The 20,501-nt window shown below is 38.9% G+C and overlaps 1 protein-coding gene across 1 annotated transcript in view; it reads left to right on the top strand.

The window, feature by feature from the left end:
- LOC306857754 (solute carrier family 2, facilitated glucose transporter member 4-like) overlaps positions 1-20,501 on the top strand; it is a 68,626-nt gene that overhangs the window by 47,365 nt on the left and 760 nt on the right. The window contains exons 5-9 of the mRNA XM_079397883.1: positions 2,410-2,525; positions 5,305-5,467; positions 5,937-6,124; positions 18,411-18,512; positions 20,288-20,491. Of these exons, the coding sequence (XP_079254009.1) occupies positions 2,410-2,525; positions 5,305-5,467; positions 5,937-6,124; positions 18,411-18,512; positions 20,288-20,491 (773 nt within the window). The remainder of the gene's footprint in view (positions 1-2,409; positions 2,526-5,304; positions 5,468-5,936; positions 6,125-18,410; positions 18,513-20,287; positions 20,492-20,501) is intronic.

Below are 20,501 nucleotides of genomic sequence, written 5' to 3'. Positions count from 1 at the left end.
ACTTGACAGCTGCTCTGTAAATTCTTCGTCATCAGTTAGGAACCTAGGCGTACTTTTTGATAGCAATCTTTCCTTCGAAAAACATGTTTTTAGCATTTGTAAAACTGCATTTTTCCATCTTAAAAATGTATCTAAATTATGACCTATGCTCTCAATGTCAAATGCAGAAACATTAATTCATGCATTCATGACCTCGAGGCTAGATTATTGTAATGCTTTATTGGGTGGTTGCTCTGCATGTTTAATAAACAAATTCCAGCTGGTTCAAAATGCAGCAGCTAGAGTTCTTACTAGAACCAGGAATATGACCACATTAGCCCGGTTCTGTCAACACTGCACTGGCTCCCTATTAAACATCGTATACATTTTAAGATCATGCTAATTACCTATAAGGCCCTGAATGGTTTGGCACCTCAGTATTTGAGTGAGCTCTTATTGCATTATAGTACTTCACATCCGCTGCGATCTCAAAACTCTGGCCATTTGATAATACCTAGAATATCAAAATCAACTGCGGGCGGGAGATCGTTTTCCTATTTAGCGCCCAAACTCTGGAACAATCTACCTAACACTGTTCGAGAAGCAGACACACTCTGTCAGTTCAAATCTAGATTAAAGACCCATTTCTTTAACCTGGTTTACACATAATACACTATCGCATTTCTATAATTCAAATCCGTTAAAGGATTGTTAGGCTGCATTAATTAGGTCAACTGGAACCGGGAACACTTCCCAAAACACACAATGTACTTGTTACATCGTTAGAAGAATGGCATCTACGCTAATATTAGTCTGTTTCTTTCTTATTCCGAGGTCACCGTAGCCACCCATATCCAGACTTTATCCAGATCAAATGGTTACTGTAGCCACCCAGATCCAGTCCATATCCAGATCAGATGGTGGATCAGCACCTAGAGATGACCTCTACAGCCAGGACACCTAGATGAACCCCAGAGACTGATCCTCAGTGAAGACCCTGTCTCCAAGACGACCATCGGGACAAGACCACAGGAACCAGATGAGTCCTTTGCACAATCTGATTCTGCTTTAGCCTAGATTTAAACTGCTGATTTTTTCTGGCCAGAGGAGAATGACACTATTTCGACAAACTATTTCCCTGTCTAAATACTGTAAAGCTGATATAAAGCCACCCAGCTTTATATCAAGCCGATGTAAAGCTGTTTTGACACAATTTGCATTGTTAAAAGCACTATACAAATAATATTGACTTGACTTCACTTGACTATCTGGTACTAAAACATTAGCAGCAGGTCCTTTAAGTCTTGGAAGTTTTGAGGTGGGGACTCCATGGATCAGATCTATTGCTTCATTAGATTGAGATCTGGGGAATTTGGATGGCCAAGGCAACACCTTAAGCCCTTTGTCATGTTCTTCAAACCATTCCTGGACAATTTTTGCAATGTGGCAGGGTGCATTATCCTACTGAAAGAGGCCACTACCATCAGGGAACACCATTGCCATGAAGGGGTATATGTAGTTTGTAACAATCTTTAGGTAGGTGGTATTTGTCAAAGTAATATCCACATGAATGCCAGGACCCAAGGTTTCCCAGCAGAACATTGATCATAACACTGCCTCTGCCAACCCAAGTAAATGATGCACACGCAAGCCTGATCTCAAAGAAAACATTATTCATCAGACCAGGCAATCTTCTTTCATTGCTCTATTGTCCAGTTCTGATGCTCACATGCCCATTGTAGGCACTTTCAGTGGTGAACAAGGGTCATGGTCATTCTGACTGGTCTGTGGCTACGTATCCCTGGATTGTAACAACACAGTCTGTGTTATTCGCTGATTGCTTCATGTTTCTGTAGACCCTGGTTTCTGTGGCACTACATTTTTTATGCATTTACATAAACGCTAAGTAAAGAGTGTGCAAGAGTATATATTATATTTAATTAATGTTGACACAAGAACATTATATTTGTATAATGATGCACAGATTAGTTAATGCACAGTCAAAAAGATGTCATAGTATAGAGATGTCATAGTATGTCAAGTACGCACAGACATAAATCAGCATATTGAGATGATTTATTAAGGAACATTTACATTTATTCATTTAGCTGACGCTTTTATCCAAAGCGACTTACAATTGCTATATATGTCAGAGGTCGCACGCCTCTGGAGCAACTAGGGGGTTAAGTGTCTTGCTCAGGGACACATTGGTGTCTCACAGTGGATTCGAACCCGGGTCTCTCACACCAAAGGCATGTTTCTTATCCACTGCGCCATCACCAACCACATTTGACACTGAATGGCTGAAAAATCTTTTTTTTTTTTAAATCACAGGAATAAGCTGTATTTTAAAACATTAAAATAGAAAGTAGTTATATTAAACTGTAATAATATTTCACAATATTGCTGTATAACTGTTTTCTTCATAAGGGTTGGCGTCAGGATTGGTGCCCATGTATGTCGGTGAGATCGCCCCTACCACTCTAAGAGGAGCTCTGGGCACTCTGCACCAGCTGGCCATCGTCACTGGTATTCTTATGGCCCAGGTAAAGTAAAGTCACCTTTATTTATATAGCTCTTTACACAATACAAATTGTTTCAAAGCAGCGATACAGTGATAAACAGGAACATAATGATTCAGTGATGCAAACAGAATTTAATTCCGCTTAAAGCAGCTCTAAAAACACAATAGTAAACAGTCATTATTCATTAGTTGATAAAGTTTGGTTGCAATAACTGTAAAGTTTATCAGTTATGGCATGAGTTCAATTTATCTATAAACAGCTCAGGAGAGAACAGTGATGTCATCATCCAGCACAGTTCAGTTCTCATTCAATAGTGTCTGTGCAGTCACGTTAGTAATATTGTAAAATATTAGATGTCCCCAACTAAGCAAGGCAAAAGGCGACAGTGGCAAGGAACCCGAATTCCACTGGAGACAGAAGTGGAGAAAAAAAGTCCTGAGGGACAAAACAAGACTCAGCTCAGGGAAATGGGGGGCATCATGCTACCTACATGATGTAGGTAGCATGATATACCTACATCATGCTAGCTTTTGGTGGGGGGAGTTGAAGCTAGCCATAGGGTATGTGCAGAGGACTTATTATTGTGGTTTTTCCTGAGGATCTGTGCTGATGGCTGTCTATTTGACAAGGTCTTCACAGGGGATCTGTCTCTATGGCTTGTCTAGTTGTCAGGGTCTCCACTGGCACTCAGGGCTGTTGTGGTCGTCTCTAGGTGCTGAACCAGCATCTGATCAGGATAAGATGCGGATCCGGGTGAATACGGTAACCTTGGAATAAGAATGAGACAGACAAACTAATATCAGAGTAGATGCTATTTCACTTATAATGTAACAAGTACATTGAATGTTAAGTATTCCCGTTTCCAGTTGACCTAATTTATTCAGCCTAACAATCCTTTAAGGGATATGAATTACTGAAAAGTGATAATGTTATGTGCATGCCAGGTTAAAGAGATGGGTCTTTTGATCTAGATTTAAACTGACAGGGTGTGTCTGCCTCCTGAACAATGCTAGGAAAACTAGAGTTTGGATGCTTAATAAGAAAAAGCATCTAACGCCTGCAGTCGATTTCAATATTCTAGGTATTTACAGCTGTCCAGAATTTTGAGATTTGATAGACCTGAAGGACTATATTGCGATAAGAGCTCGCTTAAGTCCCGAGGAGCTAAACTCTTTGTAAGTAATCAAATATATACAATGTTACTAGATAAAATATTACTAGAATCAGGAAGTATGACCATATTAGCCTGGTTATAGATATTGCATTTTGTATCAGCTGGAGTTTGTTTATTAAGCCTGCACGGCAGTCACCCAGCAAAGCATTACAATATTCTTCTAGTCTTGAGGTCATGAATGCATGTGTCATATACACTCACCTAAAGGATTATTAGGAACACCTGTTCAATTTCTCATTAATGCAATTATCTAATCAACCAATCACATGGCAAATGCATTTAGGGGTGTGGTACTGGTCAAAACAATCTCCTGAACTCCAAACTGAATGTCAGAATGGGAAAGAAAGGTTATTTAAGCAATTTTGAGCGTGGCATGGTTGTTGGTGCCAGACGGGCCGGTCTGAGTATTTCACAATCTGCTCAGTTACTGGGATTTTCACGCACAACCATTTCTAGGGTTTACAAAGAATGGTGTGAAAAGGGAAAAACATCCAGTATGCGGCAGTCCTGTGGGCGAAAATGCCTTGTTGATGCTGGAGGTCAGAGGAGAATGGGCCGACTGATTCAAGCTGATAGAAGAGCAACTTTGACTGAAATAACCACTCGTTACAACCGAGGTATGCAGCAAAGCATTTGTGAAGCCACAACACAGCAGAAGACCCCACCGGGTACCACTCATCACCAAAATTGGACGGTTGAAGACTGGAAAAATGTTGCCTGGTCTGATGAGTCCCGATTTCTGTTGAGACATTCAGATGGTAGAGTCAGAATTTGGCTTAAACAGAATGAGAACATGGATCCATCATGCCTTGTTACACTGTGCAGGCTGCTGGTGGTGGTGTAATGGTGTGGGGGATGTTTTCTTGGCACACTTTAGACCCCTTAGTGCCAATTGGGCATCGTTTAAATGCCACGGCCTACCTGAGCCTTGTTTCTGACCATGTCCATCCCTTTATGACCACCATGTACCCATCCTCTGATGGCTACTTCCAGCAGGATAATGCACCATGTCACAAAGCTCGAATCATTTCAAATTGATTTCTTGAACATGACAATGAGTTCACTGTACTAAAATGGCCCCCACAGTCACCAGATCTCAACCCAATAGAGCATCTTTGGGATGTGGTGGAACGGGAGCTTCGTGCCCTGGATGTGCATCCCACAAATCTCCATCAACTGCAAGATGCTATCCTATCAATATGGGCCAACATTTCTAAAGAATGCTTTCAGCACCTTGTTGAATCAATGCCACGTAGAATTAAGGCAGTTCTGAAGGCGAAAGGGGGTCAAACACAGTATTAGTATGGTGTTCCTAATAATCCTTTAGGTGAGTGTATGTCATGTCTATGTGATTGTTTTTTGCATTCTGACACCAAAAGCATATTTTATAATTTAGATATATTTTTAAGATGGGAAACATGTGGTTTTTACAAATGTTTCTATCAAAGACTGATATTAAAAGATTGATTTGTTTGATATTAAATCTTACAGCATTTTCCTTCTTTTTCATTTTCCTTTTCCTTTTTGAACTCAGTACTTTATGGCATCAGTAATTACAGTGACCAGTCTTCAGTCCTCTATTTCATTATCAATATTATTTTCCCTTTTCGTTATTATTCTCTTCAGGTCTTAGGACTCGAGTCCCTGTTGGGCAGTGAGCAGCTGTGGCCAGTGCTGCTGGGTGTTACCGTACTCCCTACAGTCCTGCAGATGACGCTATTGCCTTTCTGTCCTGAGAGCCCGCGCTTCCTCTATATTGTCCGCTGCCAAGAGCACCATGCAAAAAGCGGTGTGTCATACTACACAACACTGCATCTTGAGAACACGTACGGGAGCAGTGTGCCATACAAAACGTTTGAGATGTCTGAACATTTGAACAATGCTTCTTTTTTGTTTAACCTCTATGTCATGACATAACAAACGTGTAAATCGTATAAATAATTTATATCTGCTCATTGAACCTAGCGATAGGCAGTCAACTAGGCTACCACTGGAAAATAAATGAATAGGCTACTGCTTAACCACTGGCAGATCATAATTCATAATAATTTATATTTGTGTACAAACAATAATTGTAAATAAATGTTTAAAAAGTACCGGTATTATTTTATATTCTTTTTATGTTAGCTTACATTTTTATAAATATTGTTCAAAATCAGTTAGAATGCACTTTTATCATAATCCAATATAATTTAAATTGATAAACACACACACTCAATACTGAAAACTTCAACCTTCCTATTTTCTCTCTTCTTTAGCTTTGCGGCGTCTGACTGGCTGTCTGGATGTCAGTGAAGACTTGGCTGAAATGAAGGAGGAAAAGAGAAAGATGGACATGGAGAGAAAAGTATCCATTGCTGAGCTCTTTCGCTCTCCTCTGTACCAGCAGCCCATCATCATTTCTATTCTGCTGCAGCTCTCTCAGCAGCTGTCAGGAATTAATGCTGTGAGTGATGCAGATGTGCTCAGTTGATCAACTAAGAAAGAAAAAGATAAACTTGATTACTGCTAAAAGGTTTATATAAAAAGCTAAACACAGCGCTGCTAAAAGGTTCAAGTACCTTTGCTTCAATAACTGAATTAGTTCTCTTCATTGCTTCATGTAAATATGAAGCAATTAAATAAATGTAAATATAATTGACCGTTGCTATAGATAATAATAAAGGTGTGAAAAAAGTGTTTACACTTGTCAAAAGTTTTTGAACATTAAGAATTTTAATGTTTTTTTTTTTAGAGTTCTCTTCTGCTCACCAAGCCTGCATTTATTTGATCCAAAATGCTGCAAAAGCAGTAATATTGTGAAATATTTTTTACCATTTAAAATAACTGCTTTCTTTGAATATATTTTAAAATTTAATTTATTCCTGTGATCAGCTAAATTTTCAGCTGTCACGGTGCACACAGCAGGGAGGGACGAGGAACACGCAGACGAGGATAAAACTCAAACTATAACAGTCTTTACTTCAAACAAGACAAGGCTGAGACAGACAGAAACACCAGGGAGTAACAAGTAGACCAGACAAGAACTAACTGAACAGACAGGACTATAAATACATAGGATAATCATAGATAATGAGACAAACACAGCTGGACAACAATTAACTGATAATCACACTTAACAAGGACAGGAAACAAACCAAATATGGACACAAGAGGCGGGAACACAAGACACACATGGCAGAGGACTGGCATAAGCATCATTACTCCAGTCTTCAGTGTCACATGATCCTTCAAAAATCATTCTAATATGCCGACTTGCTGTTCAAGAAACATTTATTATTATTATTATTATGAAAACAGCTGAGTAGAATTTTTCAGCTTTCTTTGATGAATAGAAAGTTCAGAACAACAGCATTTATCTGAAATAAAAAGCTTTTGTAACACTATACACCATACCATTCAAAAGCATGGAGTCAATAATAATTTTTAATACTTTTATTTAGCAAGGATGCTTTAAATCGATCAAAAGTGATGATAAAGCCATTTATAATGTTTCAAAAGATTTCTATTTCAGATAAATGCTGTTCTTCTGAACTTTCTGTTCATCAAAGAAACCTGAAAAAATTCTACTCATCTGTTTTCAATATAATAATAATAATAATCAAAATAATAGTAAATATTGTTTGAGCAGCAAATCAGAATATTAGAAGGATTTCTGAAGGATTATATGACTTGAGTAATCATGCCAAAAATTTAGCTTTGAAATCACAGGAATGAATTAAATTTTTAAATATATTAAAATATAAAACAGTTATTTTAAATAGTAAAAATATTTTAAAATTTTACATTTTATGCTGTATTTTGGATCAAATAAATGCAGGCTTGGTGAGAAAAAGAGACCTCTTTAAAAAAAAAACATTAAAACTTACTTTTCAAAAACTTTTGACTGGTAGTGTATCACTGATTCTTAAGAAGTGGGACAAAACGGTGCAATATTGAAAAAATAAAGCCTTGTACTCAGACAAATTAAACTACATTTTTTTATCTTATATGTACTAAGCTACTGAGCTATATTTTGATTCAACCTCCCAACTTTTCTCTTTTTTTTATCAAAATGTGCTTTTTACCTTGCCATCACTTATTTTGCAATCAAGCAATCAAGATGTTTTTAACATTCTCATGTTAGCAGACAGATTACACATGTGACCAACAATTCCTCAACAAATATAAAATATTAAAATCAAATATTATCAAAATATTAATCTGACGGATGTGATATAGACACGAATAGTCATTTTTGAATCAATCAGTTACTGTATTAAAACAAACACAAGAAACAGTGAGTATTTTATTGTTTATAAAGCTTTTATTCAAGATTCACATTTAAGTATTTTCATATATCATTGGAACACAAATTATCTATTTTCTCTTAGCTCAGAACAGTATGTCTGCTCTGCATCTGCTATGGTTATAAGTTAACTTTTAGAAAGAGTTAAATGAACAAATAAAACAATTAGTTGTTATCTCTATCTACTTATATTCACCAGGATCTTAATATTCACATTTAAACATCTTAACAAATGATCCAAAAATGACCAGAACACATACAGTCGTGGTCAGAATTATTGGCACCCTTGGTAAATATGATCAGAGAAGGCTGTGAAAATTAATCTGCATTGTTAATCCTTTTGATCTTTTATTTAAAAAAATTCACAAAAATCTAAGCTTTCATTGGATAATAAGAATTTAAAATGGGGGAAAATATCCTTATGAAATAAATGTTTTTTCTTTAATACACATTGGCCACAATTAGCGGCACCCTTTTATTCAAAACTTTTTGAAACCTCCATTTGCCAGTTTAACAGCTCTAAAATTTCTCCTATAATGCCTGATGAGGTTAGAGAACACCTGACAAGAGATCAGAGACAATTCCTTCATCCAGAATCACTCCAGACCCTTTAGATTCCCAGCTCCATGACGGTGCTTCTTCTCTTCAGTTCACCCCACTCATTTTCTACAGAGTTCAGGTCAGAGGGCTGGAATGGCCATAGCAGAAGCTTGGTTTTGTGCCCAGTGACCCATTTTTGTGTTGTTTTTGAAGTTTGTTTTGGATTATTGTCCGGTTGGAAGATCCAAACATGGCCCATTATAAGATTTCTAACAGAGTCAGTCACTTGTTGATTTTTTATCTGTTGGTATTTGATAGAATCCATGATGCCATGTTTCTAAACAAGATGTCCAGGACCTCCAGCAGAAATATAGGCCCACAACATTAAAAATACAGCAGTATATTTAATTGTACACATGGGGTACTTTTTATCTCTGTGTTCACCTAACCCATATTCAGTGTTTGCTGCTAAAAAGCTAATTGTTTTGTTTCATCTGACCATAGAAGCCAGTCCCATTTGAAGTTCCAGTCGTGTCTGATAACTGAATATGCTGGAGTTTGTTTTTGGATGAGCTAGGAGAATTTTTCTTGAAACCCTCCCAAACAACATGTGGTGATGTAGATGCTGTTTGAGAATTTTTAAAAAAGGTTTTCTGACCCTGAGACTCAACTATTTTCTGCAATTCTCCAGCTGTGGTCCTTGGAGAGTCTTTAGCCACTCAAACTCTCCTTCAAGTTCAAGTTCAAGTTGAGCTTTGCATGTGGGGACATACAGTGGAACGAAATGTCGTGCCTCGCAGGACCACGGTGCTACATAAATACAGACATACAACAATGAAGTAAAAAAACACTATAAAACTGTAAACAACTAACCTACTGACATATTTTAACTATAAGTATACTATATATAAGTATTTACCCTATACCAACTAAAAAAATAAAAGACAAAAAATACAAACTATACGAATGCTTCACATAAATATTTACCCTATACAAACTAAAAAATAAAAGATAAAAAATATAAACTATACGAATGCTTCACAAATACTGTACATGTGCAAAGAGAAACATTTTGACTTGTTTTAGGAGGTAGGGGTTTGCATGGGGTTTCAGAGGGGGGCGGGGTGATTTGAGTTCAGGGCTCTCACAGCCTGGGGGAAAAAGCTGTTGAGCAGTCTGGCGGAGCGGGCTCTGATGCTCCGGTACCGTCTTCCTGATGGTAGGAGCTGGAAGAGACTTTGGGAGGGATGGGTGGAGTCCTTCACAATGCTGTAGGTTTTGCTGGAGCATCGTGTAAGGAAAATGTCCAAGATGGAGGGGAGAGGGGCACCGATGATCTTTGCAGCTGTGTTCACTGTCCGCTGGAGGGTCTTGCGGTCAGCAGCACTGCAGTTCCCGTACCAGACAGTGATGCAGCTGGTCAGCACACTCTCAATGGTGCCTCTGTAGAATGTAGTGAGGATGGGTGGAGGGAGACTTGCTCTTTTCAGCCGGCGGAGAAAGTGTAGTTGCTGTTGTGCCTTTTTTGAGAGTGACATGGTGTTGGTGGTCCAAGTAACATCCTCTGTGATGTGCACCCCCAGGAATTTAGTGCTGCTGACTCTCTCCACAGTCGAGCTGTCGATGGTCAGTGGGGGGGGGGGGGGGGGGGGGGAGGGTTTCGGGTGAACGGAGTTTCTCCTGAAGTCCATCACAACCTCCTTTGTCTTCTCCACATTGAGGGACAGATTGTTAGTGCCACACCATTCAGCCAGCTGTGCCACTTCCTCTCTGTAGTGTGTTTCATCATTGTTGCTGATGAGACCTACCACTGTTGTGTCATCAGCAAACTTGATGATGTGGTTGGAGCTGAACTTGGCAGTGCAGTCGTGGGTCAGAAGTGTGAAGAGCAGCGGGCTGAGCACACAGCCTTGTGCTGTGTGCCTGGTGCTGTGGCCGACACGGACTGACTGAGGTCTTCCGGTTAGAAAGTCCAGGATCCAATTACAAAGGGAATTGTTAAGGCCCAACATTTCCTTCTCACCGTGCATTAGGACGATATAGACACACGTCCTCTTCCAGGCAGTTTCGTAACATTTTCTGTTGATTGGAAATTCTTAATTATTACCCTGATGGTGCAAATGGGAATTTTCACTGCTCTAGCTCTTTTCTTAAAGCCATTTCACTAATTTGTGAAGCTCAATTATCTTTTGCTGCACATCAGAAATATATTCTTTGGTTTTTCTCATTGTGATGGATGATTAAGTGAATTTGGCCTTTGTTTTCCCTCCTATTTATATTTCTGTGAAACAGGAAGTCATGGCTGGATAATTTCATGTTCATAATCACCCTGGAGTGCTCAAAATTGTGAATATGAATGGGAATACACTTCAGACAGAGATATTTTACTCATAAGAATTTCTAAGGGTGCCAATAATTGTGTCCAACGTGTATTTGAGAAAAACATTTATTTCATAATGATATTTTCCCCCATTTTAAATTCTTATCCAATAAAAGGTTAGATTTTTGTGAATTTTAAAACAAAAGATCAAAAAGATTAACAATACAGATAAATTTTCACAGCCTTCTTTGATCATATTTACCAAGGGTGCCGATATTTTTGGCCATGACTGTATATATATACAGGTCCTTTTCAAAAAATTAGCATATTGTGATAAAGTTCATTATTTTCTGTAATGTACTGATAAACATTAGACTTTCATATATTTTAGATTCATTACAACACAACTGAAGTAGTTCAAGCCTTTTATTGTTTTAATATTGATGATTTTGGCATACAGCTCATGAAAACCCAAAATTCCTATCTCAAAAAATTAGCATATCATGAAAAGTTTCTCTAAACGAGCTATTAACCTAATCATCTGAATCAACTAATTAATCCTAAACACCTGCAAAAGATTCCTGAGGCTTTTAAAAACTCCCAGCCTGGTTCATTACTCAAAACCGTAATCATGGGTAAGACTGCCGACCTGACTGCTGTCCAGAAGGCCATCATTGACACCCTCAAGCAAGAGGGTAAGACACAGAAAGAAATTTCTGAACGAATAGGCTGTTCCCAGAGTGCTGTATCAAGGCACCTCAGTGGGAAGTCTGTGGGAAGGAAAAAGTGTGGCAGAAAACGCAGCACAACGAGAAGAGGTGACCGGACCCTGAGGAAGATTGTGGAGAAGGACCGATTCCAGACCTTGGGGGACCTGCGGAAGCAGTGGACTGAGTCTGGAGTAGAAACATCCAGAGCCACCGTGTACAGGCGTGTGCAGGAAATGGGCTACAGGTGCCGCATTCCCCAGGTCAAGCCACTTTTGAACAGAGAAGCAGCACTGGACTGTTGCTCAGTGGTCCAAAGTACTTTTTTCGGATGAAAGCAAATTTTGCATGTCATTCGGAAATCAAGGTGCCATAGTCTGGAGGAAGACTGGGGAGAGGGAAATGCCAAAATGCCTGAAGTCCAGTGTCAAGTACCCACAGTCAGTGATGGTCAGGGGTGCCATGTCAGCTGCTGGTGTTGGTCCACTGTGTTTTATCAAGGGCAGGGTCAATGCAGCTAGCTATCAGGAGATTTTGGAGCACTTCATGCTTCCATCTGCTGAAAAGCTTTATGGAGATGAAGATTTCATTTTTCAGCACGATCTGGCACCTGCTCACAGTGCCAAAACCACTGGTAAATGGTTTACTGACCATGGTATTACTGTGCTCAATTGGCCTGCCAACTCTAAGGGTAGAAGACCCAACACTCTGGATGAGCTTAAGGCCGCTATCGAAGCATCCTGGGCCTCCATAACACCTCAGCAGTGCCACAGGCTGATTGCCTCCATGCCACGCCGCATTGAAGCAGTCATTTCTGCAAAAGGATTCCCGACCAAGTATTGAGTGCATAACTGAACATAATTATTTGAAGGTTGACTTTTTTTGTATTAAAAACACTTTTCTTTTATTGGTCGGATGAAATATGCTAATTTTTTGAGATAGGAATTTTGGGTTTTCATGAGCTGTATGCCAAAATCATCAATATTAAAACAATAAAAGGCTTGAACTACTTCAGTTGTGTTGTAATGAATCTAAAATATATGAAAGTCTAATGTTTATCAGTACATTACAGAAAATAATGAACTTTATCACAATATGCTAATTTTTTGAAAAGGACGTGTGTGTGTATATATATATACATTGCCCTCCATAAGTATTGCCCTCCATAAGTATTGGAACAGTAAAGACAAAATTGCTCTGTTGCTTGTGGAGTCAAGACATTTGCAAATATGATTAAAAGATGAATATGAGACAAAACTACAGAATGTCACATTTTATTATTAGTTGTTTCAACACATACATGTTTTACCAAATAAAAAGAACAGCACTTTTAGAGTTCATCCCACTCATTGATGTGAGCATAAGTATTGGGACAGTTGAACATAAGGCATATATAAAAGATTAAAAGCTATTATTTAGTTGCAGATCCCTTGCGCACAATCACAGCAGTGAGTCTGTGACCCATAGACATCACCAGACTTTTGGTCTCATCCTTTGAAATGCTTTTCCCAGCCTTTAATGCAGCCAAATCCAATTGTTGCTTGTGTTGGGGAGTTTCTGCCTTTACGCTCCTCTTCAGCTGGTGAAATTCATGTTCAATCAGATTTAAATTTGCAGATTGACTTGGGCAATCTAAGACTTTCCGTTTCTTTGCCCTTATAAATTCCTTGACTGAACTGGCAGGGTGTTTTGGGTCATTGTCCTGATGAAGCACTTCCCAATGAATCTGGTGGCATTTTCTTGCATATTGATGGGCAAGATGGTTTTGTACCCTTCCAAATTCATTCTACTACTGTCATCATACCTTAAGTCATCAGTAAAGCTGAGAGGGCCTGTTCCAGAGGCAGCCATACATGCCCATACCATGGCAACACCTCCACCATGCTATACAGATGAGGCTGTATGCTTGGGATCATTTGCAGTTCCCTTTTTTTCTCCACATTTTTGCGTTCCCATCACTTACAATGGTGTGAAAAAGTGTTGGCCCCCTCCTTATTTTTTTATTTTTTTTGCATGTTTGTCACACTTTAATGTTTCAGATCATCAAACAAATTTAAATATTAATCAATCAAAGATAACACAAGTAAACACAACATGCCATTTTTTAATGAAGTTTATTATGAAGGGAAAACAAAATCCAAACCCACATGTCCCTGTGTGAAAAAGTGCTTGCCCCCTAAACCTAATAACTGGTTGGGGCACCCTTAGCAGCAACAACTGCAATCAAGCGTTTGCGATAACTTGCAATGAGTCTGTTACAGCGCTGTGGAGGAATTTTGGCCCACTCATCTTGGCAGAATTGTTGTAATTCTTTTTTTGTCTTTTGTCTCGTCAGTCCAGAGTATTTTCCCAAAAGTCTTGGGGATCATAAAGATGTTTTCTGGCAAAACTGAGACGAGCCTTTGTTCTTTTTGCTCAGCAGCGGTTTTCGTCTTGGAACTCTGCCATGCAGGCCATTTTTGCCCAGTCTCTTTCTTATGGTGGAGTCATGAACACTGACCTTAACTGAGGCAAGTGAGGCCTGCAGTTCTTTAGATGTTGTTGTGGGGTCTTTTGTGACCTCTTGGATGAGTCATCGCTGTGCTCTTGGGGTAATTTTGGTTGGCCGGCCACTCCTGGGAAGGTTCACACTGTTCCATGTTTTCATCATTTGTGGATAATGGCTCTCACTCTGGTTCGCTGGAGTCCCAAAGCTTTAGAAATGGCTTTCAAGATTCAAGATTTTTATTCGTCACATACACAATTATTTATTTATTTAGTCATTTAGCAGACGCTTTTATCCAAAGCGACTTACAAATGAGGACATAAGAAGCAATCAAAACCAACAAAAGAGCGACAACGTGCAAGTGCTATTACAAGTCTCTGTTAGCCTAACGCTGTACAGATAAATATTATTATTATTAATTTTTATTTATTTATTTTTTAATAAAAAGACAGATAAAATAAAATTAGAATAGAGAGTGCTAGAGTTAGAGGGTCAAGTAAAGATGGAACAGATGAGTTTTTAGCCGTTTCTTGAAGATGGATAAGGATTCGGCTACACGGATTGAATTGGGCAGGTCATTCCACCAGATGGGAACAGTTAATGAAAAAGTCCGTGAAAGTGTTTTTGTGTGTCTTTGGGATGGTACAATAAATGCGTCGTTCACTTGAAGAACGCAAGCTTCTAGAGGGCATACAAGTCTGAATTAATGAATTTAGGTAAAGGGGTGCAGAGCCAGTGGTGGTTCTGTAGGCAAACATTAATGCCTTGAATTTAATGCGAGCAGCTATTGGTAGCCAGTGCAAATTGATGAACAGAGGCGTGACGTGTGTTCTTTTCGGCTCATTAAAGATTAATCTTGCAGCGGCATTTTGGATTAATTGTAGAGGTTTAATAGAATTGGCTGGAAGACCTGCCAAGAGAGCATTGCAATAGTCAAGTCTGGACAGAACAAGAGCCTGAACAAGGAGTTGTGTTGCATGTACTGAGAGAAACGGCCTGATCTTCTTAATATTGTATAATGCAAATCTGCAGGACCGGGCAGTTTTAGCAATGTGGTCTGAGAAATTCAGCTTATCATCAATCACAACTCCAAGGTTTCTGGCTGTTTTTGAAGGAGTTATGGTAGATTGTTATTGAGATTGTGATGAAGCGATGGGTTAGCTGAAACCACAAGCAGTTCTGTCTTAGCTAGGTTGAGTTGAAGGTGATGGTCCATCATCCAGCAAGAAATGTCTGTTAGACACGCTGTGTCATCAGCATAGCAGTGATATTAAAAGCCATGTTTCTGAATGACAGAACCTAGTGATGCCATGTAGACAGAAAAGAGAATTGGTCCAAGAACTGAACCCTGAGGCACCCCAGTAGTTAGATGTTGCGGCTTGGATACCTCACCTCTCCAAGATACTTTGAAGGACCTATCAGAGAGGTAAGACGCAAACCACTGGAGTGCGGTTCCTGAGATGCCCTTTCTCAATAGGGTTGACAAGAGGATCTGATGGTTGACCGTATCAAAAGCAGCAGACAGATCCAGCAAGATAAGTAATGAAGATTTTGCAAGTCTTAGGACTTCAACAACAGAAAGCAAGGCAGTTTCGGTCGAATGTCCAGAAAGTATCAGTAGCACTGTTAGCATCAAGAGAGGATAACTGTTTAGGGGGAGGAAGCGAAGATGAAACCATAGCAGATAGCCGGGAGGGTGAGAGTGAACGCAAGTTACGTCGAAAAGTGACATGTGATGTGTCAGGAATCATGTTGAGGTTAAGAGTGAGGAGGAAGTGATCTGAGGTGTGTAGTGGAGTAACCAGCACATGATCAGTGGAGCAGTGTCGTGTGTAAATAAGGTCCAGTTGGTTGCCTGATTTGTGAATAGCCGTAGTTAGCACTCTCTTGAGATGAAAAGACGCAAGCAGAGTGTGGAAGTCTGCAGCCTGAGGTTTATCTAGGTGGATGTTGAAGTCTCCAAGTAAGACAAAGGGAGTACCATCCTCAGGAAAGGTTGAGAGCAATAAATCCACAAAGTTACCTAGTAATCCTGGAGGATGATAAACAACTACAAAATGGATTTTTAGAGGGTAGGTAATAGTGAAGTGAAGTGACATACTGCCAAGTATGGTGACCCATACTCGGAATTCGTGCTCTGCAATTATCCCATCCAAAGTGCACACACACAGAACACACACACACCGTGAACACACACCCGGAGCAGTGGGCAGCCATTTTATGCTGCAGCGCCCGGGGAGCAGTTGGGGGTTCGGTGACTTGCTCAAGGGCACCTCAGTCGTGGTGTTGAGGGCGGAGAGAGCGCTGTACATTCACTCCCCCCACCTACAATTCCTGCCGGCCGGAGACTCGAACCCGCAACCTTTGGATTACGAGTCCGACTCTCTAACCATTAGGCCACGACTTCCCCTAATAGTAACCAAATGTGATTCAAAAGAGCTGTTGATACTCAGAGAAGGTAAATGAGTAAATGTCCAATTATTAGAGATGAGCAGACCAGTGTGGTAGAAACAATTATGAATAGCTTATTGATATAGTGATATTTACATGGAGACAAGTGATGTTATGACACAGAGTTAGAGTTTAGGAGCCTGATGGCCTGGGGGAAGAAGCTCCTCCTAAGTCTCTCAGTTTTTGCCATCAGGCCATCATAAAACATAACTGTGGTTAATCACACCTGAGTTCAGTTTCTCTAGCCACAGTTTCTCTTTTCCCTTCATAAAAAAAAAACCCCTTCATTTAAAAACTGCATGTTGTGTTTACTTGTGTTATCTTTGATTAATATTTAAATCTGTTTGATGATCTGAAACATTAAAGTGTGACCAACATGCAAAAAAATAAAAAATCAGGAAGGGGGCAAACACTTTTTCACACCACTGTAGATAAAGGTTCATCTTTGTCTCATCGGTCCATAAACAGTTCCAAAAGTCTTCTGGCTCACCTTTGTGCTTTTTTGCAAACTCTAATCTTGCCTTTGTATTTTTGGTGCTGGTCAGAGGTTTGCATCTTGCTGTGTAGCATCTGTAATTCTGTGTCAAAGTCTCCTGGGGACAGTAAATTGTCAGAGCATCACCCCAGCTTTCTGGAAGTTGTTGGTGATTTTACAGACATGTCTTTTAGCGTTCATTTTCACAGCTTTTATGATTTGTCTGTCATCAACTACTGTTGTTTTCTCAGCTGATCAGGCCGTTGTTGGTTGCTGGTGTCGCTGGTGGTTTCCAAACTCTTGATTTCTCCATGCCCTTTGTTTTTGCTAGAGCTCTAACTGACTTCCTCTTTTCTTTTAGCATCCTGGTTTGTGTGCGTCATCATCGAATGCAAGATTCAGAATACAGAAGTAATGGATATAACTGATACAACACATTCCCTTCATTTAATATCTGAAGAATTAACGCAACAGGACACAGCTGATCACTTAGAAAGAACTGTGAGGCAACTGTTCCAATACTTATGCTCACATCAGATAGAGGGATGAAACTCTAAAAGTGCTGAACTTCTTAGCTGGTAAAACATCTGTGTTGAATCACCCAATAATAAAATGTGACATTCTGTAGTTTTGTCTCATATTCATCTTTTAATCATATTTGTAAATGTCTTGACTCCACAGCCAACAGAGCAATTTTGTCTTTACTGTTCCAATACTTTTGGAGGGCACTGTATGCATATCTTGTAATCATTTATGGTGATTAAGGGGAACTTATAATACATTTTTAGTTTATGGCAGTAAGAATATTCTCAGAATGGTATAAACTGTAATCTCTAATGTGAAATCCAGCTCATATATTTCAATGGAGTTCTTGCAAGTTATTTTCTGCATGCCTTAGTATTGAACCTATTTTTTCCTTTTTTTCCTCACACTTGCTCTTGCTTTCCACTGCTCAGATCTTCTATTATTCAACTGATATCTTCAAAAAGGCTGGGGTGGAAAGTCCAGTGTATGCCACCATAGGTGCTGGAGCTGTCAACTGTGCTTTTACTATAGTCTCGGTACGTAAAAAAAAAAGATCTCTTGAATCTTTAAAGAGGAACTAACAAGATGAGATCGCAAATTAGCCTTAATTGAGACTTAACAGTTTCACATAACATTTGTAGATCAAAATAGAACAGATACTGTTGAGCAGATCTCAGTGGTTTTACAAGTGTGGGCAGAGTAGTCATGATAAGATAATTAAATTCAATTAAAACAATTTAAAGAGTAAACACTTTTTTGGGCTAAAATGTAGGGTTGCAAAAAAAGTTTTTAATTTTTTTTTTGGTCTTAATATTTGCAAGAAATTAAATTATTGTATATAATTAACAAAAATCAAACCATCTATACTACATTATTAGCATAAACCAAGCCAAACTACATCAAACTTTATATGTCTAATCACTCACTTGTCCAATCAACAGCTTTTCCTGGTCGAGCGTATGGGCCGCCGGACACTCCACATGCTTGGACTTGCTGGAATGTGTATCTGTGCCATCATCATGACAATTGCTCTCGCATTACTGGTCAGTCCCACAATAATTAAAAAAAAATATTTTTGTTTGAAAAAATGTTTTTCCTAGAACATTTGACCAATTCCAAACCACATCAATCTTAAGTACTATTGATTTTGTATTTAGGTGTGCAGAATTATTAGGCAGGTTTTCTTTTACAGATAAAATGAGCCAAAAAAGAGATTAAAAAAATGAAATGCCCATGAGAAGGATGCAATACTAATGCAATAATAGAATTAACAAAGTTAAGGCATGACCACTGGGCAGCGAAATGCTCATTGGGTCAGCACGCTCAGAAAAAAACAGGTGGAGAAAAAAAGACACATTAACTGCAAAAGAATTAAGGTGAAGAATTAGGAGAGAAACTATCGGGAACCATTTAGTCTCCAGCGCCACCATTTTGCAGAACTGCAACCTTCCTGGAGTCTCCACAAGTGCAATGTGTCAGGTTCTCATAGATCTTGCTTGGGTAAAAAATCCTAAAAAAATACCCTCACTTAATAAGAATAACATGTTGAAGTGTTGTGAAATACACTAATAAGACTGATTTTTTTATAGGCTTTATGGACAAATTTTGAGTGACTTTGAAGAACCAGCACCACATCCTCTTAATTTATCTTCCAGAATCTGGCAGTAAGTTTTAGGAGCTCATTTTAATTCATCTCCTATCCTGAAAAGTCTGTCTTACAGGATTGATTAAAAATGAGCTCCTAAATTTGTTATTAAAATTTGCTGGAAATATTTAAAAAAAAAGTACTGATACACACAGAAATAATTTTACCAAGTTTTATGGCAAAAGCCAACAAATAAAATTAGCAGCACTATGCACTTTTTATTTGTATTAATAGTGAAATAAAACATTAAAATATCATGGCAGATTTCAAACTAACAAAAAAATCTTCATAACATGCTGTCTACGGACATGTACTAAATGTTCAAATAAACCTTTAAATCTTTTTTTAATAAAAGGATGAGTCAGAGTGATAAATTAAATTTTATCTGGTCCATAAAACAGCTCTACATGAGCTAATGTGCATTCCAAAAATCTCAACACACTGATTTGAAAAGTTATGCTATTTTCCATTGACCGGTTAAGATTTACAACAAAAATTTGGTCTGATTTTCGCATTGGCCTGAACAAAAATATGGCAGACAGACTGAATGAATTTGCAGAACAGAGCTGTTTCAACGGTAAACTCTGTGAAGTAAACAATGCTGCGCTTCTAAACACTGCTTTTACGCATTACACAGAGGGAAGATGGAAAGCAAATGCTATCAAAACTTTTCTGAAGACAGTCGGTTTCCTATTATGCATTCACACAAATAATGAAATCATATATTGTTTCAAATAATTTCCCTCAGCAGTCTGCCTTCAGTCATGTTTTCACACAAAACTAAACTACTTGTTGTGCCTGCGTGAGAATCTTAATAAATGTGATTAAAGCTGAACTGTATTTACTATGAGTTTTTCAAATCGCGATAATCAAATACGGGTTTAATGATAATTAAAATACCTAACGGGATCACTAAAATAACCTCACGGCCGATATGTCTTGGCGAGCTACCTCCAATCAGGCTCCGAGTGATGTCTTGGAGACCCCTGTAGATTCACCATTATGTTGTGCATCAATAAATAGTTGAAAAAAATATACATATAATACAAAAAGAGAAAATCAGTTTCTACACTACAGACTACATGAGAAATAATGCAGAAGCTGGTTGTAAAATTAGCACGTTCCTGTGATGGCTGTCTGAGTTAATCTTACTTGTGTTGTCTTTGTTCACAGGAGACTGTGCCATCAATGAGCTACCTTAGCATGATGGCCATTTTTGGTTTTGTTGCCTTCTTTGAAGTGGGGCCAGGACCTATCCCTTGGTTCTTTGTGGCTGAACTCTTCTCACAAGGTCCCAGACCAGCAGCCATGGCAGTAGCAGGCTGCTCCAACTGGACTGCCAACTTCCTCGTTGGCATGGGCTTCCAGTATGTTGCTGTAAGTGTAC

Source organism: Barbus barbus (assembly GCF_936440315.1).
Source record: "Barbus barbus genome assembly, chromosome: 1".
NCBI lineage: Eukaryota > Metazoa > Chordata > Actinopteri > Cypriniformes > Cyprinidae > Barbus > Barbus barbus.
Note: the sequence above shows the minus strand (reverse complement) of the source record. Positions and strands in the feature narration are given on the sequence as shown.